Here is a 27,566-nt window from a genome sequence, read left to right as displayed (position 1 = left end):
CATTTAGTCCCACGTATTCTTTTTACATGTGGGGCAACAGAATTGGAGAGTAACAGTGACTTGCCCTTAAGGACAGGACAGGGATACATAACAAGTTCTCCAACGACAACTGTGACTTAATCCTGGAAGCCAAAGCTGCTACTGGATGCGCATCGAGTATATCGACTGTCTACTTATCAGGACTGGAGCAATGAGCAGGATCGATCCATTGCTTTTGACTGCCAGCAAGTGCTGCTCGCCGATTGGTCCGGGTTAAGGAAACAGAAAAAAAAAAAAGGGCGTGCACGTGGTACCCTCCGTCAGAGACTGGCCCTTGCGGGTGAGAGTGAGGCCGGGGAGCGACCCTGGCGTCGCTGAATAGTAGCGCTGTCGTCTGCGTGATTTGCTTGGAGAAACCCAAATACCGCTGCCCCGCCTGCCGCGTGCCCTAGTGAGGGTGGGGGTCGTGGGGGAGGAGGCCGGGTGGGGCCTGCGGGGCGGCTCGGGGACCCGGCGGGGGCTGCGGGAGGGTCCGCGCGGCTTTCCGGGCTGACGCGGTCGTGGTCTCTGTTGTTGCAGCTGCTCAGTGGGATGTTTCCGGAAGCACAAAGGTAAGACCCCGGCGCCCCGCCTGAGCCCCCGGCACTCCCCTAGTGCGGGCAACCCCCGTCAATCCCTGCCTCGCCCCAGGGGGAACCTCTACCTGTGAATGCTTCCTCGGGTTTCGAACAGTGAAAACTTCTGCTCTGCCTTTTCTTTTATAGACTTTTTTTTTTTTTTTTTTTTAACAGTGAGTGGACAGCTTTGGCTGTCAGAGTCGACCCTGGTAGTTTCTTCATCTTAGTATTCTGACGCAGAAGCTGCTCTTGCTGAGGTTAACAAGAACGTTTTCTTTTCTTTAAAATGTTTTGTTAGTGGGACGCCTGGGTGGCTCGGTCGGTTAAGCGTCCGACGGCGGCTCAGGTCATGATCTCACGGTCCGTGAGTTCGAGCCCCGCGTCGGGCTCTGTGCTGACGGCTCAGAGCCTGGAGCCTGTTTCAGATTCTGTGTCTCCCTCTCTCTCTCTGCCCCTCCCCTGTTCATGCTCTGTCTCTCTCTGTCTCAAAAGTAAAAATAAAACGTTAAAAATTTTTTTTTAAAAATAAAATCTCCTTTAAAAAAAAATAAAAAAATAAAATGTTTTGTTAGAAACGAGGTAGATCTGTTCACCGTAAAGAGTGATTAGTCTACATTTTAACTCCAATTCGGGGTCTCTTAGCCCTCAGGGACCCTTTGCAACGATCTTATGCTGGGTTGACTCTTTTGTTAAAGTTCCTCATTGGTTTCTTGCCTCTAGTGTCCTCCCTTCCAGACTCGGACTCAGTGGTCCTTTTCAAGCTGCTTCCCTCCCCGTTTTTGTTTTTTACCCCTAATGTCCCTGGAGCATTTTCTTTTTTTTTTTTTTTAATTTTTTTTTCAACGTTTATTTATTTTTGGGGGGACAGAGAGAGACAGAGCATGAACGGGGGAGGGGCAGAGAGAGAGGGAGACACAGAATCGGAAACAGGCTCCAGGCTCCGAGCCATCAGCCCAGAGCCTGACGCGGGGCTCGAACTCACGGACCGCGAGATCGTGACCTGGCTGAAGTCGGACGCTTAACCGACTGCGCCACCCAGGCGCCCCCCTGGAGCATTTTCAAAGGAAACTTTTTGGTTCAAGATAGACAGGAAAGAAGTAGAACTGCTTTGCTGGAAATAGGGTTGTGGAGCAGGGATGGGTAGGCTTTGCTCTGGCTGTGCAGCCCAGGGTGGCCCAAGAACCCCTAAGGCAATCTGAGGTAATCTGGAGCTTTTAACTGCGTGGCCCTGCTGCTGCCAAGGTTTTTCCTGAAGTGCACATTTGAGTAATTCATTCCCTTGAAAACTCCAGCCACTCTAGCAAAGGAAATTAGTTGGTGGTTCTTAACTTGGGTATTGCTCTCCCTAGGGAGATGCACTGTTACAATGTTTCTGTTTCACAGTAGCTGATGAGGGTTGGGGGCACTTCTGGCAATTGGTATTGACTCAGATAAACACCCTGTGGTGTGAGACTCACACCATTTCGGCCCTGAATACCACAGTGCCCTTGATGAGGGAGAGACACTGGTCTTGGGAAGAAAGGCCAATCTTCTGTGTGGCATTCTTTTGTTCTTCCTCCACTTGTGTGGGCCCCAGCCTCCTGCCAGGCCTGCCCTCTCAATCAGCTGGTAGTTGCTTATCACCATGTCCTTGCACCTGACCCTATTCTTTCAGGGGTCTGGTCCAGCCATAGACCTTTCCCTCTGCCAGGAATGCTCTTTCCACCTGGCAGTGCCTCCTCTTTGTCTCCCAGCCCTCTCAGGTGATGTAGATCAGACTCTTCTCCATCTCTCTAGCCACCATCCCTAAGACTCAGCCCATTGAGGTGACTTCCATCTGTGTAATCCCAGTGGCACGTGGCACATGCAAATTTGGTATCTGAAACTGCTGAGAAAATAGTTTGGTAATTGAAGTCAGTGTGCCACTTGATCTTGGTGAAAGCCCTGTTAAGTTCAGCAGGGTAAGGAGAATGGGGATGGACCCTCGGGTGCATGAGGCCTATTTCCTCCACCCTCTGCCAAGCTCAGGGTTGCTTGTTTTCTGGATACTGCCCTTTGATTTGAACCCTCACTTCCTCTGCATCCATCCGTCTTCATCCCCACCCACATCCCTTACCTGGAACATACCTAGGTGCTGCTGGCTTGGTGGAGAGATGTGGCCTTGTCGTTAAAGTACAAGTGACGTGCATCTGATTTGTGTCTCTTTCAGAGCAGTACAACTCTAAAACTCTTATTGAGAAAAAAAGATCAGCTGTTACTGCAAAAACTATAAAGCCTGCAGAAGACAAAGGTGGATTGGTTGATTTCAAACCAGCCAACCTAGGAAAAGGTTTCAAGTAAAAGAAGCCGAAAGGAAAGAGATGTGGGTTGGGGCAGGGAGTCAGGAATGATGGCACCTTCCTTAGCCTGGAGCACCAAGAGTGGGGCACCTGTTATGTATTATAGAGCAGCCTGAAGGTATTGTTAAGGACAAGAAACAAGGGGGGCAGAGGGGATAAATGCTGTAGCTGTAGTTTGGGAATGAGGGGTGGACCCTGCTGGCAGGATCCTTCTCCAGTCATGGCTTCAGTTCTCCCTCCACGGTCCTGGCTGGAGCTGTCAGTTCACTTGAGCTAGGCTCAGATGGGCGGCTGCCTTTGGCATAGGTCACCTTCCTGCTGCTGGGGGCTCCTTGGGATTTATTGGGAGAGTGGGCTGTCATCTCATCCATCTATCCAGACTTCAGTATCTCCTGGGTGTCATGCCAGTCTTTGAAAGCAGTCCCTCCTGGTGCCTGAATATTCACAGCATGGGGATAGCCTGTTTCTGCCCTTTGAGAAATTCCTTTGTTGGGTTCAGGCAGTGCCAGAAATTTCTGGCCATGCTGAAAGCACAGGGCATTCATGTTAGCAGGTTTTTATAGAACACCTAGTTTTTTGGCCCCTGACAAGGCTGGAGCCATAGTGAGGGGAACTGGGGTGATAGGAATTAGAAAATCAGGCTCCTGGCCTAAAGAACACAGAAACATGTAGAACAATATGTGAATACTAGGATGTATTTATTAAAGTCACTAATTCTTTGCTTTCACTTTCATTCCCTTTCTAAAAAGGAATGTTGGTACAGTTATAAATTCCAGAAAAAATTACTTTTGTTTTGTCTACACCTACTTACTCCTGTCACTTGTGTGCACATTTTTAATCTACTGCAGTAGTTGTTAAAATCTGGCATCTAGGTTTTGTTTCCAGTCCTAATTAGTTGTGTTCTGTATTCCTTAGATGATGATGACTCTATAGATGATTTTCTCAATAGTGATGAGGAAAAGGACAGTTTCTTTGCAGAATTTCAAGAATTTAGGTAAGTCTGTGCTGTGTTTACTTCTTTGTCAACCACTGATATATTTAATCCAATGTGTAGAATGTGATTTTGTTATTAATAAGTAGTTGATCCTTGAACTGTGCAGGGGTTGCATGCCCCCCTCCCCCCCAACTATCATGCAGTTGAAAATCTATATAACTTTTGACTCTCCCAGAATTTACTAATAGCCTAGTGTTGACTGGAAGCCTTACCAATAACATAGTTGATTAACACATTTTGTATATGTATTATATGCTGTCTTCTTACAATAAATAGGAAAAGGAAATGTTAAGAAAATCATAAGGAAGAGAATACACTTACAGCACTGTATTTATGGGGAAAAAAATCTGTATAAGTGGGCCTGTGCAGTTCAAGCCTGTTGTTCAGGGTCAGCTGCACTTGAGTATGGCATGCAGAGCCCTTCAGTTGCATGATTCTGTGAATATTTACTCAGGGCTTCAACACCTCCCAGCCTGCCTACAACTCTCTTGCCCTGGAATCCTACTGGGTTTGTGGGTTAGCAAAATTCTCCTCCTTCAAGCCTTGGTTCAGGTTACCCTTCCTTATCTAAACTTCACTTTTTGTCTTTCTCAGAAGTAAGCATTTTTTCACCTTTCCATGGGGCCTTGTAATGTACCACTTATTTTATAGTAATTTCTCTCTCCCACACTAATTTGTAGGGCAAGGGCCTGCATTTATTCCCATGTCCCCAGTGCTCCGTATATAGTCTAGCCATTAATGTGGACAGGGCAATCCCAGGATCTGGTTTTTCAGAGGGATGTGAGTGTTAACAGTGCCCAGCATTTATGTAGGACTGTGCGGTCAGCCCTTATAGCAGTTCTGTCTGTGATTAGTGGGCCAGTGTAATTCCTAAAGATAGATGGGAGTTTCATTGTTCTCATCGTAGGCTGACTCTGCTTGGCACCCACTCCCATGGTAGTGATTAGTTATACTGAGGGTGAAGTGGAGATATGAGAGTAGATATGAAAAGTTGTGTAAACTGCAAAAACACGCAGATATGAGTGTCTGTTCATTGCTACTGATCCTGCTTTGTGAGGATCAAGCACTTGCTTAAACAACATTCAGGGTATGTAGTGTAACTGTCCTTACCCAGTGAGAACCTTCAGGCCTATGAAGAACAAAAACATGCCAACAGCTTAATGCTATTGTTTTCTGTATTTATCCCAGTAAGCTATTTTTTCCTAGTTGAAATGGCCTAAAGTTAAACTATTTACAGAGATGTCATGAACAAGAATCTGTGATGGCGTTTAACTTGGAAATCGTCTGATAGGCTGATCTCACCTTATTTATGTGAAGCATTGGTTCAGTTCTTGGTTTTAAAGGTTAAAGGGATACAGTTTTTGATATTTATTACATTACATACATTTAGCTTTTAACTATCTCCATCTGTTCCACTGAACTCACATTGGCTTTCTTGTTCATTTTTAAGGGGAGTCTGCAGCATTAAGAAGCCTACTGTTCAGGGGTGCCTGGGTGGTTCAGTCGGTTAAGTGTAAGTGTCCGACTTCGACTCAGGTCATGATCTCGCAGTTTGTGAGTTCAAGCCCCACATCGGGCTCTGTGCTGACACCTCAGAGCCTGGAGCCTGCTTCAGATTCTGTGTCTCCTTCTCTCTCTGCCCCTCCCCCACTTGTGCTCTGTCTCTATCAAAAATAAATGTAAAAAAGAAGCCTACTGTTCAGTCCACACCTTAGACAGTTGATGGTCAGCCTCAATCAGGGGGACAAGGCAAAGCTCATGAGGGTCTACATGCAGGAGCCCTTGTTTGTGGAGTTTGCTGACTGCTGTTTATGGATTGTGGAACCATCCCAGGATAAGGATTCTTAAGATACTTGCTCAATCATGTGCATAGCACTCAGAACCTGCCCACTCCTCCTCCCAGGAGAACAGCTAGTGTGGGGCCCTGAGCAGGAGTGTGACTTCCAGGGTATAGGCCAACTGACCTAGGGTAGGCTGCACAAGTCTTTATCTCAAGTCCCATGGGTGTGGATTTCAGATAAGATGTGGATACTCAACATGGCAAACCCTTTATGGAGAGAGAACTTGACATTTAGGTGGTTGTCTTTAAATGTTTTAATTTGGGTACAGGTTAGACATCACATACGATACTGTTTGTCAAGTTTTATACCCATTTGAGTTAAAACTTGCTCACTGTTGCTAAATAAAATCAAGATATGGTTATTCTCTGGTAAATTGCATTGTTCATCCTTAGGTCATAAATGCTTGAAATTACATTAAATAAACCAACATACTAAATAAGGTTTTGTTCTTTTTAAAGGAACTAAATGCAAATAACCCAGTCGAAATTTTGGGGTTAACTTCAAGCTGACATGGCCTGTTCTGTTTGCAGGGAATCGCAAGTGCCCCGGTGCAGTGATGAACCACACCAGTGAGTCGGATCTATGAAGGTAGTAAAATGTGGGAAGTTCTCTGTGGCCCTGAGGTTTCTTAGTCCTGGTTTGGTAACCAACCCATGACACCTGTCAGGGCTTGAGATGTAGATGGGAGCCCCATGCCACTGGTGGCTGTGGCAGCTCTAGGTTGCGGGCGGGAGCTGTCACTTGTTCACGTGTACTTAATGTTGCTGTGGGAGTAGTTTGGCAGCTTAGTGTTGATCGAATGTCTTTGGCAAGGCAGCTGGCAGGAAAAGGCCTTTTGGACACAAAGGCACTGAAGGATTGCTCAGCCTAGTGAGGCTAGGATGTCAGAATAACTCACATGTGGCCCAGGCTGTGTCTTTCCAGCAGAATCTGATTAAAGCCAGTAACACTGTGGAGTGAAGGTTCAGGGCAGATGTCAGCATAAGGCAGTGGAGACTTCCTGCAGTGGAACTTGATCGAGCCCTAGGGAGAGAGATACAGCTTACCTCTGGTTCCTAGGAGTGCCAGCTGTACGGGTGCCTAGAGCAAATGCTAGAAATGCAGGTATGGACAAGTACTGGTATCATTCAGTTAACGTTCTTTTCTCATTCTAAACCAGTGGCAAAGTCCAGAGTCCAAATATTTAATTTTATATTAAAATACAGAATTTCACATCCATTCTGTGTGATGCACAAGGGAGCTCTCCCCTACAAGGAGTATTTATTAACTGTCATGCTTGTAAAACTGTTTACAACTGGAAGAGCAAACAGTTACACTTCTGTTTATACTCTGGCTAGCCTGCATGCTGTCATGGGAGATTTCATCCAGATTATGCCCTAGAGTAATTCCTCTGGTATGGAAATTCACTGTTTCCTTCTGTTTGCCTTGTCAGTGTCACTTAATCCTTGCTGTGACCCCATGTAATAGGTGAGTATTAGCCCATGTTCTATGCTGGCTGACTTTTACTCTGGCTGCCCATACTATAGAAACAGAGCTCTTGGACCACTGACTTACCTGCTTGTCATTTGCTCTGCTGGAACAGGAGATAAACCAAATGATAATTTGACAAAAGTGTTAAACCCAGTGCTATTTGAGGGAATAAGCTATCATCATAACCCAAATTTTTAAAAAGTGGGACTAATTAAGTGGAGATTCAGAGGAGATGCTAGAACACTCAGAGGCAGTTTTTAAAAAGTTGAAAGGGCTCTGGAAAATTCCTAGTTGTAATGATGGTAACAACCCGCCTGCAGCCAGCTGGGAAGTGCAGGCTTCTGGTTTCCTGAGCAGCATCAGGATGGCTCTGGTCCTAACATTAGTCCTGTTCCCACTGGGGACTCATGGGCTTTGCCTCCTGCTTTCTACAAGGGACCCAGAGCCATGGTGGACAGGACCACCATCCTGTCACACAGCTTACCTGAGGCAGTGCTCGGATGGATGTGACACCAGCTTGTTCTTGTGCCGTCTGGACTGCGTAGCTACTGGGGTTGCCCATGGGGAGCTGGAGGCAGGCCCAAACCACCAGCTTCCTCTGAAAGCCACGTACACCCACAGCTGCATTGGCCAAGACCAGGCCCAGGGGCCAGAGGCGGATTATTGCTTCCAGGAGGCTGGTCTGTGCCTGGGGCAGCAGGAGGGAGCCCAAGGGAAGGGGAACTTGAGACACGTGTTTTTCTTGCACACCATCCAGTTCTTTAGAAGCAAGGAAGGCCATTCTGATCTTAAAAAAAGAATGCCACTTTATAGCTTTCAATTGATTAGCTCTCTTAAGGAAAACCAAAACTATCTTTAATAAAACAGCTTAACAAGGTAAACTGAAGGGCACCTGGCTGGTGAACAGCTAGATACCTTCAACTAGACTGGCACCATGTGGCAGAACTTTACATCCAAGGCAGATGTACTTAGGTCTTACATGTGCTACTTTAAAAATAATAACCTTAAGATCTAATTGATACGCCACAAAATTCACCCCTTTAAAGTGTATAATTCCGTGGTTTTTAGTATATTTCCAGAGTTGCTTATGCCACTCTGTGTCCAAACCACCCTGCAGTGTCGGGTGGTATTTTATACAAGAGAGCATACCAGGGTGCAGTGGCAGGGTCAGCATTCCACCCTGGGGCCACCTGATACCAGACTACCCACTGCCCGTCCTGACTGCTGGAGTCAGATACTCACCCTCCATTTCTGCCATGTGCGTTTGATGGCCGTGGCAGCTGCGTGCATTCTCTGGATGTGTTTCCGAGCTAACCAGGAACGAATGGCTAAGGTGTTTTGCCCAGAAACAAAGAAGTAAATGAAATGTTTAGAACTGTTAGTAGCCTGGCTCTGCAGCAACACCCAATCTGCTGAAGAAGTTTGGAATAGATACTTTTTCAATGAATGGCTACCTTGTGCCACTATGTAGGGTAAGGAGCTAATAAAGAGAATACCTCAAGAAAACCTGGCTCTGAAGAACACCCCTCACACTGTTTAGACTGGGAGAGACCCTACCTGGAAAGACAGCTGGGAGGCTTACCTGCCTCAGGCTTTGGCTGGGGCAATGCCCAGGGGAGAAGAAGTGTCTCTTATCTGGGGAGTCTTCAGTTGAATTTGTTTGCTGGCTTTATGAATTCACAAATGGTGACCCCACCATGCACCCACATGTTGGTAAAGGTAATGACTACTGGATGGCAGACTGGTTGGCAATTTTTGTTTCCTTCTCTTGCAATTTCAGCATTTTCTGGTTCTTTATGGTACCATCATATTCAGAAAAAGGACTATTCCATTAAATATTAATATTTGGGTTCTAGAAAACTAAAAAGTTTAAAGACAAATCTAAATCTTGTTATTTCACCAACCTGACGGTTCTATAATGTTTCCTTATGCGATTGTTTTATGCCTATACACACAGAAACACGCCTGAGGAAGGTGGCATCGCCCTTGACGTGTGGTTTGGCATCCTGGTTTGAACGGAATACTAGAAGTAGTTTTGGTTAAATTTAAAATATTATTCAAGGGGCGCCTGGGTGGCTCAGTCAGTTGGGTGTCCGACTTTGGCTCAGGTCATGATCTCGCGGTCTCTGAGTTCGAGCCCCGCGTCAGGCTCTGTGCTGACAGCTCAGAGCCTGGAGCCTGTTTCCGATTCTGTGTCTCCCTCTCTCTCTGACCCTCCCCCGTTCATGCTCTGTCTCTCTCTGTCTCAAAAATAAATAAACGTTAAAAAAAAAAAATCTTAAAAAAATAATAAAATAAAATATTATTCAAAAAGACTTCTTAGCTGGGGCTCCTGGGTGGCTCAGTCTGTTAAGCATCTGACTTCAGTTCAGGTTATGATCTCGTGGTTCATGAATTTGAGCTCCGCATCAGGCTCTGGGCTGACAGCTCAGAGCCTAGAGCCTACTTCAGATTCTGTGTTTCCCTCTCTCTCTCTGCCCCTCCCCCACTCATGCTCTGTCTCTCTCTCAAAAATAAAAAACATTAAAAAAAAAAAAAAGATTTCTTAGCTGCATCATAAGAGCGGTCCATAATAACAGCTGTCAGATATTTGGGTTGTTATTCTAGTATTTTTATTTTCAAAATAAGACTGCTGTGAACATGGTTCCTATATCTCTTCCTTTAGTGAATCAAAACTGAAGGTCAGTTTTACCTTCTTACACTCAGCAGGTAATGATTTATCATATAGGCAAAGGAAGACGGCATAAACTGCTCTCTAGGTCTGGGAAAGGGGAATTAAAGGCAAATTTTTAGCCTCTGCTGCCTACAGAGCACCCCACCCTTATTTGTGGTGTGACCTGGCTTCCATTAAACTGGAGAGACACTCTGGGTGAGGTGAATCAGGATTCAAGTCCCAGGGTACCATAGGCTTGTGCTGTCAAGGTCTTGACGCTGGGACACAGCTTTAGTATATGGGGGTTCAAGCAGCAGCATTTCAAAGGAAACCTGTAGTGTGCAAGGTCTGCAGCAGCTGACAGGGACTGCATCCAGGTCCATCTGCTGGCCTGGAACCGTGGCTGTGTGCCCAAGAGCCCCACCCCTCCTACCTGCCTGGATGAGCGTGGCGGCCTGCCTCTGCCTCTCCTGCTTGCGGTGCCGGTGTCGCCTCCAGCTTCCCTGGATGCAGCAGGCACACTGCTCTAGCACCTGGGCACGCCCACATTCCAGAAGCTCCAACTGAGAGGAGGGGTATCCACTGAAGTCTGCAGCCTCTCCTCCCACTGCCCTGAGGTGAACCCACACTCTGTCCTGCTAAGCAGAGCACGCAGCTAGTGAACTACCCTCCTCATCACAAACCAGCTTACCATGGAGTCAGTCATAAACACTTTGGTCCTGCCACAATGCACTGGGACTGGTGTGGCCTTGGCTGCGTCACCAGGTGTGGCTGCTGCCTGAGTTAGAGCTGGAAGAGTATGGAGGATGTCCTGGAGAAGAGGTTGCAGTGTGGCTCCCTTGGTATGTGGAGACCATTCTATGGGATGGGAGACAGAGGTCTCATCAGCTCTTGGTCATCTACACGCTTCTGTGGACTTAAGAAACTGGTTCTGGTCTCCCCCCATACTCCATAGGCTTCTTTGCTGCTGTTCTTGCCTCTAACCACTTCCATTTTTTTGGGGGGCAGAGGTGACCCCTCTGTTGTTCTTCAGGCCCCTGGCTATTCTGAGGAATACCGGAAACCCCACTTGTGGCTGGCCCACAGCCTCCATTTCTGTGGGTCCCCCAGGCAAGCTGGCAAAGGGCAGCTGGTGCCTGGATTTCAGCCTCCAACCAGCCAGCATCTGTTCCAAGGCCCCAAATATGCCGAGGGCCAAGCAGGGCAGGTGGACCACTCCCTAAGCCCCTCACCCCTTAACTCCCTGCCATGTATGGGAAAAGGGAGAACACCTCCCAGTCCCAGGGAGGCCCAGCAGGTCCCCATGTCACATTGTGCATAGCTGGCTCTTGCAGAAGGAGGATTTACCTGAGGGCTCTGACCACCTTTTGCTGCCCAGTGCCTCTCTGGAGACAGAGGCTGCCAAAGAAGATGCCGCAGACGAGAAATCCCAAAATCAACCAGGGGCGAATGGGGCTTTGGGCACAAGACACAGAGCAGTAGAGCAAATCATGAGAGAAGGAAAGAGGTGGAGAAAAAGAATGAAAGGAAAGTGATAAAACTAAGCCCAGGAGAGGAAGGAAATCAGGACTGTCCCAGGCCTGACAAGCCCCAAGGTAAGGCTGTGTGGGTGCAAGCAGATGCTGCTGGGCTAGGGTCCTACTGGGCATTGGTCTCATACTCTGTCCTTGGCCTCTTCCTCCTCCACCTATGCCAGGGTCTTACCCTACATGCTGACAACCCCCAAACTGGGGCCAAGGTCCAGACCTTTCCTTTGATTTTAGGGCTTGCTGAGTGCCTGGCAGACATTTCCACTGGATGACTGTAGGGACCTGGAGCTCAAGTCAGTCCTGCAGAGCTCAGCAGCTACCCCCAAGCCTCTCTACCTTCTCTCAACTCTAGTCAACCTAACAACCTCACTCCCAAGGCCTGCCATGGGCCCCCTAACAGTGGTCTCCAGAAAGCATATGGCTGACATCACTCCCTTCCTCCTCTGAGATGTCCTCATCTGCCCAGAGAAGAGAGCTCTGCTCCTGTGACATGGCCTGCCTGTTACCCCAGTCTCACCTCCAACTGTTCTCTGCCTTTACAAGTTCTACACACACAGTGTTGTCTCCTGCCTGCAGGCCTCTGTTCAACTACCTGTCCCGTGGAATGCCCTTCACTTGACTAATACCACTGGTCTTCAAACACCACTTCCTCCAGGAAGCCTTCCCTGATTCATACCTCCCCAGCACTACCCACAGCATTCTGTTCCTAGCTCTGCCTATCATCTTTCTCCACTGTCTTCTTTTAGTCTGTTTCCCCCAGTGAACCAAGAACCTCGAGGACAGGGCTGTGTTTTACTCCTCTCTGAATGTCCAACCCCCTAGCCCTGAGATGGCCCAGGACAGGTGCTCCGTAAACTGTGCTTGAACAAATGACTAGCAAATGGGCCCCACTCACCTGAATGTCTTTCATCAGGAGATGGGCTATGGGATCCAGGGGATGTGCGAGTACAGAGCCTTCTCAGTAATTCATATCGTTCCACGAAGTTCTGGTGAGGGATTCTAGAAGCCAGAGCAGGCAGAAGAAAACAATGAAGTGACAGCTGTGAGCCTGGGACAGCACTTGGGGCTAATGGGAGTTACTCTATTTAATCTACTCAACAACCGAGTGAGGTGCTACCATGACTGCCCACTGAATGGATGAGGTTGTGGTTGTGGAGAGACTACACAGTGGAGACCATTTTAAACTGGACCTGCTCTTCTACAGCCTTGGTCTACCTAAACAAAGCTTCTCACTCTTTTAGTAGGGGATTTTTGGCCTGCCTCCTTCCAAACGGGCTTGCTGGCTCCTCCCCAACTGGATCACTCATACAGTCAGCCACATCTGTTGCTTCTCTGACTCCACAGCATCCCCTGCTTCCTCCTGATTTTTCTGCTCCCCTTCACCTCAACACTTAAACAGCCGATGACACCCTGTATGTATTTATACCTCCTCCTCCCGAGTCTGGCTTCTGTCCCCAACACTGTTCCAGTGTGGCTCTTGTTGCAGCCATCAGCAAACACCATGCCACCAAATCCAGCAACTGGCTCTGGCAGGTGCCTGGCTGACCCCTGTCCCCATACAGCTCTCTCAGCCCCCAGGACCCCTGTGAGCTTGGCTTCCTCCTTCACCCACAACTCCCAAGTTGCTGGTGCTGGTTTCTCGTCATCTACCTACCCACTCTCTAAATGTGAATGTTGCTCAGCGAATGGCTTCAGACCCCTCTTCTCTCCCCACTGTGATTTCCTCCTTGCTCATGGTGTTACAACCCACCAAGGACAGATCCTCATGTACCCTCCAGTTCCTAAAGCTCTGGGCCCCAAGCCTGTCTTATAACCACTGCAAACCTGACAAGGCCACATTCCTGACTCCCCTCCTATCCCACCTCCAGCCTGTGCCTTCCCCAGACATCCTATCTCAGGGACAGGATTTCCTGATTCATCCACTTGCCTCAGATAGAAGCCTGGGAGTTATGTGTGCAACCTAGAAGCTGACTGCTCCCCTGCCCACATCCCATGATCAATCACCCTACAGTCCTGATTCTATCACAAACCACAGTCCAATTTAACCCATGTCTCTCCACTTTTCATGGTTGCCACCCTCTTGTGGCCACCATCTTGCCTATACACCTGCGCAATAGCCTCCTCACGCATCTTCTCCCTTCTCTTCTGACCCTGTGTCCAACATCCACACGGTAGCCACAGAACATGAATGAGAGCACAGCACTCTCTCCTCACAATGTCCAGCAGCTTCCCAGCCCTCTGGAAAAACTGCCAAGTCCTCATGGGACTTCTGAGGCCCCTCTCCCCCCATTTCTCTATGTGCAGGCACTTTGGCATCTCGGTTCCTAAGCTGGAGCTTTGTGCTTGCTGTTTCCTCCCCCAAATCTTCCCAGGTTGGCCCCTTCCCTCCCCAGAGGCCTGAGCTGCTTAGAGGGGTCCATCCCCAACCAGCCCAAAGATCCTCTTCCCCATTAGTCTACCTAGCAGCACTTTGTCTCTTTCCTAGCACTGATTAACTTAATACTTCTTGTTCTTGACTCCACAGGAATGTAAGCCCCAAGAGGCAGAGGCTCACCTTCCTTATTCACTGATGCTAGCAACAGTGCCTGGTGCAAAACAGTACACAGAAAGGGAATGGATAAATGAACAAGTGAAATCTCTTGAGTTCCAGGTTGACTTCTGCAGACCTGCCTCTTTCTCTTCACCTCCACATCCTGCTCTGGGCTGGGCAGGTCTTGTCACGCCAGAGTCCCAAGCTCCACCCCAACACTGGCCCTGCCCACTGTGGGGCCTGGCCCACTTACCGGATGGGGAAGCCAGCGGCACTGATGTGAATGGTCTCCACAAGGCCACAGGCCTCCAGCTGACTGAGGACCTGCATTGGTGAGGAGACAGGGTGGGCACCTGTGGTGTGGGACCAGCAGACCAGAAATACCACTCCTTCTGCCCTCTGAGGCTCTGGTCCGTGTGAACCTGCAGGCTGTCCTCATGCTTGACTGATGAGGGTATACTCTCCTGCTTCTGATACTGTGGAGGTAAGTGCTGGTCCTACTTCTGTCTCACCACTCCCAGCTGTGCAGAGACTCTGCCTTATGATGCAGCCTAACCCAATTTGTTTATTTATTTTTATATTTTGTGGGCAGTGGGGTAAATCATAGCTGAGGAGCAAGAGAGGTTAAATTGTAAAGATTAATTGGGACCTTAGTGGAGAAATCCTGGCCGTAAACCCTAAGGCCAGTTGACTGTGGGACACTGTCCAGCATCCAGCACTCATGCCTCATCCCCATCAGAGCCCAGTACCCTGAACAAAGGGCAGCTGCTGGCCATCAACTTTTGTGCAAATTAGAAAAAAACTCTACCTCTGGTCAGAAGTGGCCACAGACTGCAAGATGATTCAGACCCTTCAGCTAATCACCCAATCCTCCGGGCAGCTTCAGTCTCATCAGGGCACATGGACTGGTGAGCAGAATGTAAGATGCAGTGGAGGCTTCCTGGCTAGCTCACTGTGCCATGCACAGACCAGAAGAACATACATGACTGTCCTGCCAAAGCAGGGGCGCAAGATGCCCTAGTGTCAAACTCAACCCAAGAGACTCGCTCTGGTCACTCCACTTGGAGCCGAAGTTCTGCCTTTCGTCCCTTCAGGGCCTTGGCCAGATAGGGCTCCCTACAAAGCAGCTCTGGCCCAGTGAATTACCTCCTCCTGAAGAAAGGTGTGCGCCTGGCCCTGGCTGTTGGGCTTGATGCAGCGAATGTAGTGGGGCGTGGTGCTATGCAGAACCTGCAGAAGCTGCTCCAGGGAGGCCTGCAGCGGGGAGAATGAGGAGCCAGACAGATTGAGGCTGCCTGTGGGCATCAGTGGGGCCCTGGTTAGTGACTGCATCAAACATCCCCTGGCAGTCTTCACAGCCCTGAGACGGATATCCTCCCAGGCCCTGGGATGATTATGGGAGGTGCTCATTGAGTCCATGCGCCCTCCTTGCCTGAGCTCCCAATGCCCGTCACCTCCACTTCTAGGGACCTTCCTGACCTGTGATCTGTACCTGGTTGGTCTCCACTCCCCACACCTCCCCCCACCCCCACCCAGCTCACCAGAACAATCTTCCTGGAAGAGAACAATCTCAGAAGCCATTCATTCAGGCAACAATTGTTCTCATTAAGCCCAGACATAGTCTGCTGCTCAGAGCCCAGGGTCTGATGGGGTCACACGAATGTGTGTTGTGCACCCCCTCAGTAGCGTGTCTGAGGCTAGGCAGGAAAAAGCTAACCAAACCTGGGCTCCACCAAGTGGTTCCACTAGGAGGTAATGATTAGGCTGAAATTTGAAGGACTAGAAGGAATCAACTAAGACAGGAGGTGTGGAGGGTGGGAGTCTGGGATGGGGCTGGGGATGGGGTGGGGAGTGGTACAGGCAAGGGAGGGGCATCCCAGGAAGGTGGAGCAGAATGTCAAGGGTTGAGGGCAGAAAGCATAAGGTGCTGGAGGAGGTTGACAAATCTGCAAGCCAAGGACAGGGCTTGAGCAGGAAGCTGGAGAGCTAGGAATGGACTGGAACACAGAGGTTCATGTAACTATTGTTCCTCCATGACCACCCTATCGGCCGTGGGTGAGAGGCCCACTGTGCCACCCATTAAGCCCCTAGGCTTCCTGTCATGTCAGTTATGTCTATTTGTTGGTTTTCTGTTTTGGTCTTCCTCATGAGGCTACCAACTCCGTGCAGACTAGGACCATGTCTACTCACTTGTCAACGTTCCCCAGCAAACCACCAATCCTGGGAGGTGCTTGGTAAATATTTGAGATTGATGAGTGAATCAAGCACATTCTATCAGCACCCCCAGGACCCACCTTGAACTTGGACACCACAGTCAAAACAGGGGCTCTGCTCTGGCCAGAGGGCTCTTCCTGGGACTTCTCTTCAGGGTCCATAGGAAATAGCACCTTGAGTAGGGGGTCCTGGGATTGCTGTAGGAGCCTGGTCAGCTCAGGGGGGACAGGGTCCTATTAGGAAAGGACAAGGACAGCAGGTAAGGGCAGGTGGAGTGCTACCAGGGTTGTCCCCAGGTTTGCCAGCCCTGCTCACCCAAGCCCCAGAAGAAGGGATTCTACGGGAGACCCACTGTGACATGGGTCATTTCTGGGCAGCTTATGCCTGATTAGCAGAGATGTCAGGCAGGTAGGCCAAAGAGGTGACTTGGATTCTGGGAGGATATTCAGGAGAGAGAGAATGCAAGACAAGAATCTTCCATGTATATGCAGCAATGACTCAACACCTCATTTCACGCAGGCCCCCACAGGCCGTGGCCCAGCCCCCACCTTGTTCTTCTCCACCAGACCTGCCGTGTGGTACTGCACAGGCCCTGCATAATGTACCACAATGAAGCTGGGCTCCCGGCTGAGCTTGTTGTGGCCCAGGCAGGGACTGCCTGCCAGGGCACTCTCGATGCGTGTCTGGAGCTGGGCTGCACTGCTTGGCCGATTAAGGCGGCATTCCTGCATGGGATGCAATGGACACTCAGCCACAAATATGAGACAGGCTCGCCACAACCATCATGGATCCCCCCCGCCCCCCACCAGCAGCATAGCTGTCACATAGGCATCATAGTGACCCTGAGAGGGAAGGAACATAGGGATTAGCAAACCCATTTGGCAGATGGGAAGAGAGAGACACAGAGAGGGCCTAGTATGGTCTCTGAGGCCCCAGAAAAGCCCAGAGACCAACTCTGGTGCTTAGCATACTAGTTGACCCTACCTCATTTATGAGGGAGCAGATACTGATGGGGCTTCCCTCAATGAGATCCAAACAGGCCTGGTTGTCCTGGTAGTTGACAAAGGACCAGTCCAGGCCCTCAACTGCATATTCCTCCTAGGGGACCAAAGGTGGCAGTTGGGTGGCAGGAGAAAGCATCTGTGATCTGAGGCCCAGATAGGTCATCCATGGCTGGCCTCAGTACCACAGGATATTCCAGAACAGCATCAAATAAGGAACTAAAGGCTCTGGGTCAGACCCTGGAAGGAGCACTCCACTTCTCACCTGCTGAGCCCTCAGGTAGTGAGCCACAAAGTGCTGTTGTAGCTTCTCGTTGGCATAGTTGATGCACAACTGTTCCAGACTGTTATTGGGAAATGATTCAAATCCATATACATCCAGCAGGCCTGAGAGGATGGGGCAGAACCCATGGGGCCACTGCAGGGAGCAGGGGCAGGGGTACTACAGGAGTCCAGGGTGAAACCTCATACTTGGTACCCTGGAGAGGTTGAATGAGCAGGACACCCAGCAGTGGGCACAGTAAACACAATGCCCTGGGGTGGGTCGCATCTCCACTTCATGGCCCCTCAGAATTCAAAGCAGGAAGAAAGGCTGAATAAGGTGTGAGGGGCAGCCTAGGGAACATTTCGTGTCCAATCCAATTTAGAGGGCTTTGATCTCACCAGCCCTGTTGGTATCTAGAATTCCACTGTCTCTTGAGCAAACCTCACATCTTTGAGCTTTACTTCCTCCTCCACCTGACTACCCCACCCCAGTTCCAACCATGTTACCATGTCCCCCAAAATCCCTTCTAATCTAGCCATTGTGCCTATCCCCTCACAGTTCTCCTGAGGCTGGAGCTGTTTCAGGGGAGAGGAGGGGCCCTCACAGACAAAACACCATCTGAGTCTGCCTGGAGAGCTACAGATGGCTCAGATGTGGGCACCGAGAACACAGAGACACCCTTGCCCAGACACTGGTGGACAATGAGGAGATGGGGGTGCAGAGAAGGGAAAAGAGCTGCCTGGAGTTGCACACTGGACTGGACTGTTTTTTCGAAGGAGTGCTCCTGAAAGGGTGAGCCCCTGCTACCTATGAAAGTGGTCCAGGAGTCAGGGTCTGCACAGATGCTGCTATTGATCACGGATACCAGCCAGTCAAACAGCCTGTTGGGGTGGGGGTGGAGGGAGAGAGGACTCTGGTGAGAGGTCAGGTAAGCCTGAGGGATAGCAAAACTGCTCCTCCAGCCAGGGTGCCATACTCTGAAGGGCCTGTATTCCCAGCCAGACAGGCCAAAGGATCAAACCCTTTCCTCCCATTTGCTGCCCATCCCATTTTGCCCCACTACGAATGCAGGCTTGTGGTCATGCATGTTCCTAGGATGCACAACCCGGCCTGTCCTCCCAACAAGACTGAACACACGACCGGTAGACTCTGGGGCTAGACAGGGAATGGGACTCCATCAGTCACTTGGCCGGACACCCAGCTAGTGTCTTAACTGGAAGGGAAGGGGTGAACGGGAAGGCCTAGGTGGAGTTTGCAAAGAACTGAATTCACTGGACACCCCTGAAAACTGGACCTGTGGCACCTAGAGCTCAAGACCCTGCCACATTCCTTAGTCCTGCATAAGCAGGCCCCGAGTCACCTGAGGCACCTGAGGCCAAGGGGTACTCTGCACTCTGGAGCACCCCACCCTGAGACGGTGAGGCAGTTACTATGCTGGTGACATGTACAATACTATTAAGGAATTTCTTTCTTACGATTTTTCTTAAAGTGACTGCTCTGCAGTTTATTGCAATTCAGTCAGTTAAGCGTTTCTGCTTTTGTACCAGGGGCTCCAAATACCTGTCTGAGGCACTGAAAACAAGTGACCTAGTGTTACAATGATCTGATGTTTATTATGTATGAAGTGCTCTATGGTTAGAGGTTCACACGATCTATGATCATCATATTTTATTTTACCGATTTTACAGTGACTTGACACAGGCTTTAAAAGTCTTTGGCATGAAATTAGCTTCAAGGCAATGGGAAAAGAGTCTCTTCCTGAATTGGGATCCGTCTGAGCCAAGCTGCCCTAGGCAATGTTCAACTCAGCAGATATTCCCTCAGTAATGCTTCTCAAGCTCTTGACTCTTCAAGTTCATGAACATGGGGAGGACCCTCTCCCCAGGTGCCCAGGTTCCCATGAGCACACACGCATGCACACGCGCACGCACACACACACACACACACATACACATACACACGTGTTCTGACCCATGGTTCTAGAGGATTCTGGGTCCCCTGACTCCTTACTTGGTACCCAAGGCTCCCTTACTTAGAACCCAGGGTGAGAAACCACCCTTAACCACATGGCCAGAATGTGGAGCTGCTCAAATAACCCACCAGGAAAAGGCCAGGACCCCCACCTTCACCCTGTCGTGGACTCCCATTTGCTGCACACTGTGTTGTCTGAGACTGTGGGCCACACTACTGGCCCTACCATCTATCAATTTCCCCAGGTGACATGAAGAGATGAAGTATAAGGTCACGTGGAGATTGAGGACCCTATTCACCCACAGGTCTAAACCTGGAACTCTGAGAACCCCAGATCAGCTTGGAGGCCTGATGTGCCCGTGAAGACCTAAGCAGGCTTTCCTCACCCATGGCCAAGGGCAGGGCAGGCTCCTATACTTTATTAATGAGCTGAATCTAGCCCAGAATGTGGCAACTTCCCCATGCAGAGTACTCTGGAATTAAGGTCAAAGGCCATGCCTGGGGAAAACCCAGAAGCCATTCATTCCCTGCTGTCCATTCATATGCTTTATCTGGAAGCCCTCACCATGGGCCTATTGCATGATGGTGTCTGATCCAACTCCAGAGAGGGGGAGAACTTGGAAGGAGGGCAGGGCCCAGAGTGCTTACCGTGCGTAGACTAGTTTGGCCAGACAGTCTCTGCGAGTGTCACACTCGGCTCGGGAGCAGGGCTTCTGGAATACCTGCTGCTGCCTGCCTGCCCTGATGGTTCTAATCTGCAGTGTCTCCAGCAGTGGGTCTTCTGGAAGCTGCAGCAGTGAGGCTGATGTCCTGATAGAGCCTGAGAGGGACAAATCACCCTCCATCCAAAAAGGCCTCTTTACAAGACATTGTGAAGTCACCCAACTGGACAGAATAAACCTAGGTTCTGGTGCATGAGGAGACTTGCCCAAAGCAGAGACTGGACTTGAACCCAGGACTTATATGTCCCGGTCCACACTGCCATATGTGGGGCAAATCACTTTATAAACCCTCTCTTGTTTTCTCACCTGTAAAACAGAGATGAGGCTGTTTGCCTCACCAGAGATGGGGTAAGTAGTAACACCCATGGTTTCATCAAGGGCATCCTCACATTCCAAATTTCACCCTCTGGCCTCCCACCAGGTCCCACCAGTGTTGGCCCTTTTCCAGACAGGGCATACCCTGCTCCCCGGGTGTGTGACCAAAGCTGATACACAGACCCCCATCCTTGTTCTCACACTTGGCATCGTCCATCAGCTGGCAGGACTGGGCTTCATCCTTAGAGTCAGCAAACCAGATGTTTCCGAGGTGCAGCAGTCCAGCCAGGACCTGAGCAGACAGGAGACGACATGACAGGAGCACCTTCTCAAGGGCTGAAGCCTAGCCTGGGAGAGGCCCCTCTCCTGATGAATATAATCATGAGGACAAAATAGTAACAGAAACTCCCAATTGATGCCCATGACAGAAATGACACAGGGAAATGTTAAATTACAAACGTATAGGGATTTCTGGCTGGCTCAGAGGAGCATGTGCCTCTTAATCTTGGGGTTGTAAATTCAAGCCCCACGGTGAGTGTAGAGATTACTTAAAAAAATAAAATCTTTAAATCACAAGCCTATAGGCAACAGACGTGGTAAAAGAGAAAGGCAGGATGAGAATCCATGTAGTCTGACTTCAGATGTCTCCCAGGGCAGCCAGTGGGCTCCTATGTCACCCACTGTCTGTCCTTGTGCCTCCCCTCCTCCAGGAGCAAACTGTGAGAACACCACTCCTGTTACTTGTGGACCAGGCTCTTTCTGTGTGGCTGGTGGGGGTTTGGCCCTGGTTCCCTTTGGTCCTTTCTCAGCACTGCTAGGCAGCTGACAGCACAGTCCAGGATAGGATCTGTGATCTTGGTCTCCTAATAGTGGGTGCTCCCTTGCCTGTACACTCACTGATCCATAAGGATGAGTGTCCAGGGGCTATAGAGAGGAGACTCATATGTCCAGCAGCTGGGGAACCCTTAGACTCTTATGGGGAGAGCAGAGCCTCTCCTACCATGCCTGTCTGGTCCCAGGCAGGGTATCTCCACATGATACCAGCTTTCAGGCCACAATCTACCTTGGAAGAAGACTGCTGTGCCCAATGGGTAGAGGGTCATGATACTGTCAAGCCAACACTCCTGTCCAGACCCCTGGTGTTGTCCACTTGTCCTGGGCTTGTTCCCATGTGCTGTCCCTGTGGCCAAACCTGATGGTGCCCATACTGGCCATGATCCCCTCCCTGCCTGAGCAGCCCCAATCCAGAGGTAGAGGTCAGTTTCCACTGTACTGCCATCTCCCTGCAGGGGTTTCTCCGTATCTGCTGCCAGCCTATCCTATGTATCCCCCTCCTGTTGCTCTGGTGGGTGAGGAGGTGATGGCAGAGGGAGGTAGTGAGCCCAGTCAGCAAAGACAGAAGGGAGAAGAGAGGCCACTAGTGGGATGAGAGGCGCCCAGGTCACATGGGTCAGCACTCCATCCAAGAGGAGGGAAAGAAAGCAGAAGTCAGAATTACTACACCTGGTACAAACTGCCCTATGGTGATGTCTGACCTTGGGGAGGTTACTTTACCTCTCTAGTTTTCTCAAGCACAAAATGGGAAAAATCTCCATATACACAGGACTGTTAAAAAAACCAAATAACTAAGAGGTATGAGGATGATTTTAAAATCTGAATACACTGGATGAACATGTGGTGGCATCACTTCTCTATTTTGATCACTGCAGTGATAACTGACCCAGGCACCTCGTCCTGTCCCCCGGGCCACTGTGCTAGATTTTATAATACAGTACTGTGCACTTGATCACTGTCCTCTATGCTCTGTCCACCCTGACTCCCTGTCCAGGCTCAGGTGCACAGAGGATAGTTGACTCCTTAGAAATTACACAGTGGGGCCTAAAGTCCTAGATCCTCAGAGTTCAGAGAAGGGGCCTATGAAAGGGGCTGCCCATCCATCACATCTACCAAACGTAAGAGGTATGCCTTTTCTTCTCACCTGAAAGATGTTGTTCTGAGTGGGGATGTCAATGCCCAAATGAAGCATGGCCTCTCTGGTCACCTGGAAACAATCCTCTGAAAAAGAATCCAAATCACAGCCCAGTGTCAGCACCCGAGGTCAACAGGGGCTTCAAGGAGTGAAGAAGGCAGGCCCTATGCAGAATGTGAGTGGGTACTGATGGGCTAGCCCAGGGTGCTAGGCAAGACTCCCCCTACCTTCCAAGGTTCTCTCTGGGTTAGGTAGCCAAGAGAAGGATGCTCCCTCGGGGAGGTGCCACTGGAGCCTCTCATCCACGCTGGCTCCTTTACAGATCTGTGGGGAGGGGTGGGAGGGTGGCTGAGGTGGGGGTGTGAGGAAGACCAGGCCTGCATAAGCCTGGGGTTGTGATGAGGAGAAATGCTTCGACATTACACAGAGCCCAGGGCAGGCCCAGGGGCAAAAGCCGCAGTAAATATTCTAAGTATCTCTGATGCAAAAAAGCCTGCTGAGGCCTGTGGTCTGATGAGGAAAGCACTCCTGTCTAGAGAGCCCCCAGTCCCCATCTGAGAGCAGGGAGAGGTACTGTCCATGTTCTAGGGAACCCCCAGTCTGATGGAAGACACATCAGACACAGTTCTAGGGAAGCCCTCATTCTGTTGGAAACAGTTAGTTGCCATTCTAGGAGTCCTCAGTTTGGTGAGGGTGACACAGTCCCAGTCTCAAGGACCTTTTGGTCTGACAGAGAAAGCAAATGCATCTCCATGTCAAAACCATCCTGGGAATGGAGGTCCAACGTGAGGCAGAAGTGTTGCATAAAACTTCCAGGAATAAGGGGCGGCATCACTGAAAGCCAGGTAATGAGGCAGGCCTGGAGCATAGTGGGGGTGGAGGGGAGGGTTTGGACACTCAGACCCATCTCCACTCTACATCTGGGCAGCTATGGGCCCAGCCTGACACAAACCTGGTAGAAGATGTGGAAGTTCCTCTCACTGGAGGCCTGGCAGGTCACTCGAGTTTTCTCTAGGAGGTACGTCTGGACTGCAGCTCCAGTCATCTGCTGGGCACTGGGCATAAGCAGGCCAGAGCCCATTAGTGGTCTGTTCATTCCATAGCCATTTATTAGGTACTATCTTGTCCCAGAATGCAATCTAGCCACTCCCCCCAAAGCTCTTTCACTTAAAGTGGGTGTTGAGGACAAGGACCACTCAGCAGGTCCTTAGCTGTTCTGGAACTTTCCCCTGCGACCAGCTCAGTGGACAGGACCAAGCCCTCTATATGTCATTTTGTCCCATCCCAAACCAAGAACAGAAGCCCCAGTTTCAAGTGTAGGGGTATAGTCCAGAAAGGTGGTAGTTTAACTCAAAGCCCCCGAGCAAGGGTGAAGCCGGGAGGAACTCACAGGCCATGACAAGAATACTGCCTCTGGGTCCCTGAGGCTGGAGTAGCTAGAAGTCTCTAGGTTCAAAGATCACCCTCAGGCTCATTTAGCCCACAAACATTACATGCCAAGAGGAGCAGGGTTCTGCCCATAAGGGTAGCCCAGGCTGGAGACTGCCCCCGTCACTTGCAAACTCCCCACCCCAGTCCTCCCGTCAGCCAGAGTGGCAGCAGCCATTACCTGTTCAGCTGTAGCTGGATGAACTTCCCAAAGCGACTGCTGTTGTTATTCCTCAGTGTGCACGCATTCCCTACAGATCACACCTATGTTTATAACACTCCCCCACGTTTATAGGGTCCTCATGGGCCAAGGTGGGGGCCATCTCTACCTGCAAGTCACCTGAAGGCCCCTTTGTGGGTTTCCAGGTCACAGGGGACTGGACTAGAGAATGGGCACTCAGGCTTCAGCAAGTGTGTTTCAGGAGAGTTAGAACTTCCTAGCAATGAACTAGAATGAGCAAATCTCAGTGGTCGGGGACTGTCTTCTTTGAAGGGAAAGGACCAAAATCAACAAGCTGTCACTACTGAGTTAGGTAACATCTAGGTACAACAAACCTATCTCCACCCTACATCTGGGCAGCTGTAGGCCCAGCCTGACACATCTAGGCTCGAGTCCCAACATGGACAATAACTGATGAGCATTCTTAGACAAGTCCCCTTCTTCCCTGAAGCATCAGGAAACTGTATATAAAAACAGGATTTGAACTAGGAGAGCCACAAAGTCCTCTCCAGCATACTGTTACATCTACCTAGGCTAGAGGAGGGGATGACTCTAGTGGAAGGAGGCCAAGGGTACCTGGAAGGAGGTTGAGGGTCCAAGGCAGTGAGTGATACACTCTCCTCTCAAAGCACTACCCTTCTCCCTGGGAGATGGCAAATCCCAGAAGAAATGGAACCGAGGTACTATGCACAGGACACCAAGCTCACCAAAAGCTTCCATGACAGGGTTGGAGTTTAAGATGCGCTGTTCAACTCTCTCTGCAATTTTGTGACTCTCCAAAGATGTGGGTGAGGCAGCCACCACAGCGTAGAACTTCATCAGGCAGCGGGATGTCCATGTCTGCAGCAGAAACAACCCTGTGGGAGACGAGTCCATGTTCCCTCCCACCAGACCTCAGGATATAGTGCCCACTAGAGCCCTCTTCTCCACCAGACATGTTGCTGACCAAATGGGGGAATAGTGAATTTAACTATGTCCGTGGACAAGGCACTTCACCCATCTGTGAAATGGGAGGGTTGCTCACTTCTGCTGCTTCTAGTTCCAGAGGACACCTTTAAGAAATAAAGGAAGAGGCACCTGGGTGGCTCAGTCAGTTAAACGTCTGACTTCGGCTCAGGTCATATCTCATAGCTCGTGAGTTCGAGTCCTGCATTCGGCTCTGTACTGACAGCTCAGAGCCTGGAGCTTGCTTCAGATTCTGTCGCCCTCTCTCACTGCCCCTCCCCCACTTGTGCTAGTGTGAGCTCTCTCTCTCAAAAATAAACAAACAAAAAAGGTTTTTAAAAAAAAAAAGAACTGTTAGAATTAACCTTTTTTCAACACAATTGCAAAATTCAAATGAACTGTAAGGTAGAGAATAGCTCCCAGAAGGTAGAACAAAATATTAAGAGATGGAAGAGTAAGTGAGAAAAATAAGTCTATTAAACAATTACTCAAACTTCCTACTAACAGAGAAGTTAAAGAAAGAAAAAACAGAGGGAGGAAATTATTAAATTATTAGCATAATACAAATTTCCCCAAAGAAAAGAACATGAGTTTTCAGGTTAAAAAGACCCACACAAAATATCCACCACAATAAATGAAAAACAAAAAACAAAAAACAAAAACCATACCAAGATAAAGACTGAGTTTTTAACACCTATGGATAAAAATGAAGATTCTAAAGGCTTTTAGAAAGAAAAAACAAATCACCATTATGGACTGGGACTCTCTATCACAACACTCAAAAAATATAGAAGAAAAAAACCTTATACATTTGGAAAGAAAATGATTTCCAACCTGGAATTATATAATCCAGCCAACATATCAAGTTTGAGGCAAAATAAACATTTTCAGATGTGCAACTCAAAAATTTGCCCTCCACACACTTTTTTCAGGAAGCTACTAAAGAATGTGCTCCATAAAAACAAGGCTGTTAAAGAAGTTGAAGACATGGGTTCCAGCAAGGGGGTTTGTCATAGGACAGAGGGCAACTGGGGAATCCCCAGAGTGAGGCAGAGAAGCTCCCAGGTAGTAATTGCATGGCAACAGCCCTTGGCAGTCCAGGCCTCCCACCAGTCCAGGTCGGAGCAGGAGATCTGGGAGATCTGGGAGCTCCAAAAGAATACCCCCATGACAAAAAAAAAAACAAAAAAAACACCTGATATACTTGCCATCAGGTGAGTCCAGCTTTGGTGACAAGTTTAGTAATAATAATAGGTATACAGAAACTAAACAAGTGGAAAAAAAAGGGCAATTATTAAGTAGAGGGAAAGTAAAAATTATATAAGAAAGGATAGTATATTATACGGTTCTGCTGTGAACAATACATACATGGCTGTAATACTGCATATTAATTAAAAATCATGAGAGGCGCCTGGGTGGCTCAGTCGGTTGAGCATCCAACTTTGGCTCAGGTGGTGATCTCATGGTTCCTGGGTTGAGCCCCGCATTGGGCTCTGTGCTGACAGCTCAGAGCCTGGAGCCTGCTTCAGATTCTGTCTCCGTCTCTCTCTGCCCCTCCCCTGCTCACACACAGTCTCTGTCTCTGTCTCTCTCAAACATAAATAAACATTAAAAATAAAATCATGACATAATTACTTATGTATTTGGGGGCAGAGAAATAGGGCTGTCTTTTTTTTTTTTTTAATTCTTTTCATGTTTATTTATTTTTGAGAGAGAGAGAGAGTGTATAAACAGGGGAGGGGCAGAGAGAGAGGGAGACACAGAATCCGAAGCGGGCTCCAGGCTGTCAGCACAGAGCCCAATGTGGGGCTCGATCCCACAAACCATGAGATCATGACCCAAGCCAAAGTTGGATACATAACCGACTGAACCACCCAGGCACCTTAATCATAGTAGGAAGTGAACAGATAAGGTCAAAAACTGAAAAATTAACAATATAAGCATATTGTTTAGAAATACAGATGCAAACACCCGAATAAACTGCTAGAAGATGTGAAAGTAGTTGCCTCTGGAGAGAGGGAATAGTCTTGAGAGATATGGGGTGGGGTTGCTATTTTTCTTTGTTAAGCCTTGCAGTACACTTGATTTTTGAACTATGTAACTATGCTACTACTTATTAAAAAGAAATGAAAAAAAACATACAGACCCAGCACATGAACATAGTGGCTGCTCAATAAAGGGCTACAGTACTTTGGTTGCATGGGTTTCAGGCCAGGTACAGCCTCAGCGCCCCACAATTGCTCTGGAGGACAATGAGCTTTCTCTAGGAGCTGGGTATGAGCTATTGTACTGGCTACCTTGATGGAGCTCTTAAAGATCCTCTCCACATCCAAGTCCAAGCTGCCTTCCCTGCAGCTTACTGTCTTCACCTGTTTCCTTGCCTATCTTTCCCAGTGGACTGAGCCCTCTAAAAGCTATGTTTTGCATTTTCCATCTCTTTCCTCCCCCTGCCACTCTTCAGTGGCTAGCCCACGGCCTAGAAGCTGCCAGGTACTCAGTACTCAGCAATTCTCTCATATGTGAGTATAGGCAGAAGCAGTTTATGTTCTAAAGAATTCTTTGTGGGGATGCTTGGGTGGCTCAGT

General features: G+C 49.1%; 1 protein-coding gene and 1 non-coding gene across 13 annotated transcripts in view; one reads left to right on the top strand and one right to left on the bottom strand.

Annotated features, from left to right (window-relative positions):
• The first annotated feature begins 308 nt into the window (after window positions 1-308).
• LOC112852298 (uncharacterized) lies at window positions 309-19,013 on the top strand. Of its 7 annotated transcripts, none has more exons than XR_015244014.1 (8): window positions 309-430; window positions 2,785-2,911; window positions 3,830-3,908; window positions 5,359-5,421; window positions 6,280-6,337; window positions 12,643-12,813; window positions 13,926-14,415; window positions 17,970-19,013. It is a non-coding gene; the product is annotated as an uncharacterized LOC112852298 (transcript). The 7 variants fall into 7 exon arrangements; XR_015244017.1 differs by lacking the exon at window positions 3,830-3,908 and adding an exon at window positions 559-590 and having other exon boundaries at window positions 312-430; XR_015244019.1 differs by lacking the exon at window positions 3,830-3,908 and having other exon boundaries at window positions 12,646-12,813.
• MYO19 (myosin XIX) overlaps window positions 5,985-27,566 on the bottom strand; it is a 32,412-nt gene continuing 10,830 nt past the window's right edge. For 3 of the 6 annotated variants that reach the window (XM_086686746.1, XM_086686749.1, XM_086686747.1), the window contains 20 exons: window positions 24,744-24,876; window positions 23,998-24,067; window positions 23,341-23,443; window positions 22,616-22,712; window positions 22,398-22,474; window positions 20,621-20,711; window positions 20,031-20,202; window positions 18,219-18,292; window positions 17,412-17,533; window positions 17,130-17,243; window positions 16,694-16,870; window positions 16,226-16,378; window positions 15,078-15,185; window positions 14,185-14,255; window positions 12,297-12,400; window positions 10,564-10,730; window positions 10,306-10,435; window positions 8,462-8,547; window positions 7,704-8,006; window positions 5,985-6,772 (listed from right to left, as the gene is read on the bottom strand). In XM_086686746.1, coding sequence (XP_086542872.1) covers window positions 6,644-6,772; window positions 7,704-8,006; window positions 8,462-8,547; window positions 10,306-10,435; window positions 10,564-10,730; window positions 12,297-12,400; window positions 14,185-14,255; window positions 15,078-15,185; window positions 16,226-16,378; window positions 16,694-16,870; window positions 17,130-17,243; window positions 17,412-17,533; window positions 18,219-18,292; window positions 20,031-20,202; window positions 20,621-20,711; window positions 22,398-22,474; window positions 22,616-22,712; window positions 23,341-23,443; window positions 23,998-24,067; window positions 24,744-24,876 — 2,481 coding nt within the window. In that variant the 3' untranslated portion in view covers window positions 5,985-6,643. Of the gene's footprint in view, window positions 6,773-7,703; window positions 8,007-8,461; window positions 8,548-10,305; window positions 10,436-10,563; window positions 10,731-12,296; window positions 12,401-14,184; window positions 14,256-15,077; window positions 15,186-16,225; window positions 16,379-16,693; window positions 16,871-17,129; window positions 17,244-17,411; window positions 17,534-18,218; window positions 18,293-20,030; window positions 20,203-20,563; window positions 20,712-22,397; window positions 22,475-22,615; window positions 22,713-23,340; window positions 23,444-23,997; window positions 24,068-24,743; window positions 24,877-27,566 lie in introns of all 6 variants that reach the window. The other 3 variants (XM_086686745.1, XM_025915781.2, XM_086686748.1) reach the window with 2 other exon arrangements.

This window comes from Puma concolor, chromosome E1 (assembly GCF_028749965.1).
Source record: "Puma concolor isolate L17-30 chromosome E1, mPumCon1.1.hap2, whole genome shotgun sequence".
In the NCBI taxonomy this organism is placed as follows: Eukaryota; Metazoa; Chordata; class Mammalia; order Carnivora; family Felidae; genus Puma; species Puma concolor.
Note: the sequence above shows the minus strand (reverse complement) of the source record. Positions and strands in the feature narration are given on the sequence as shown.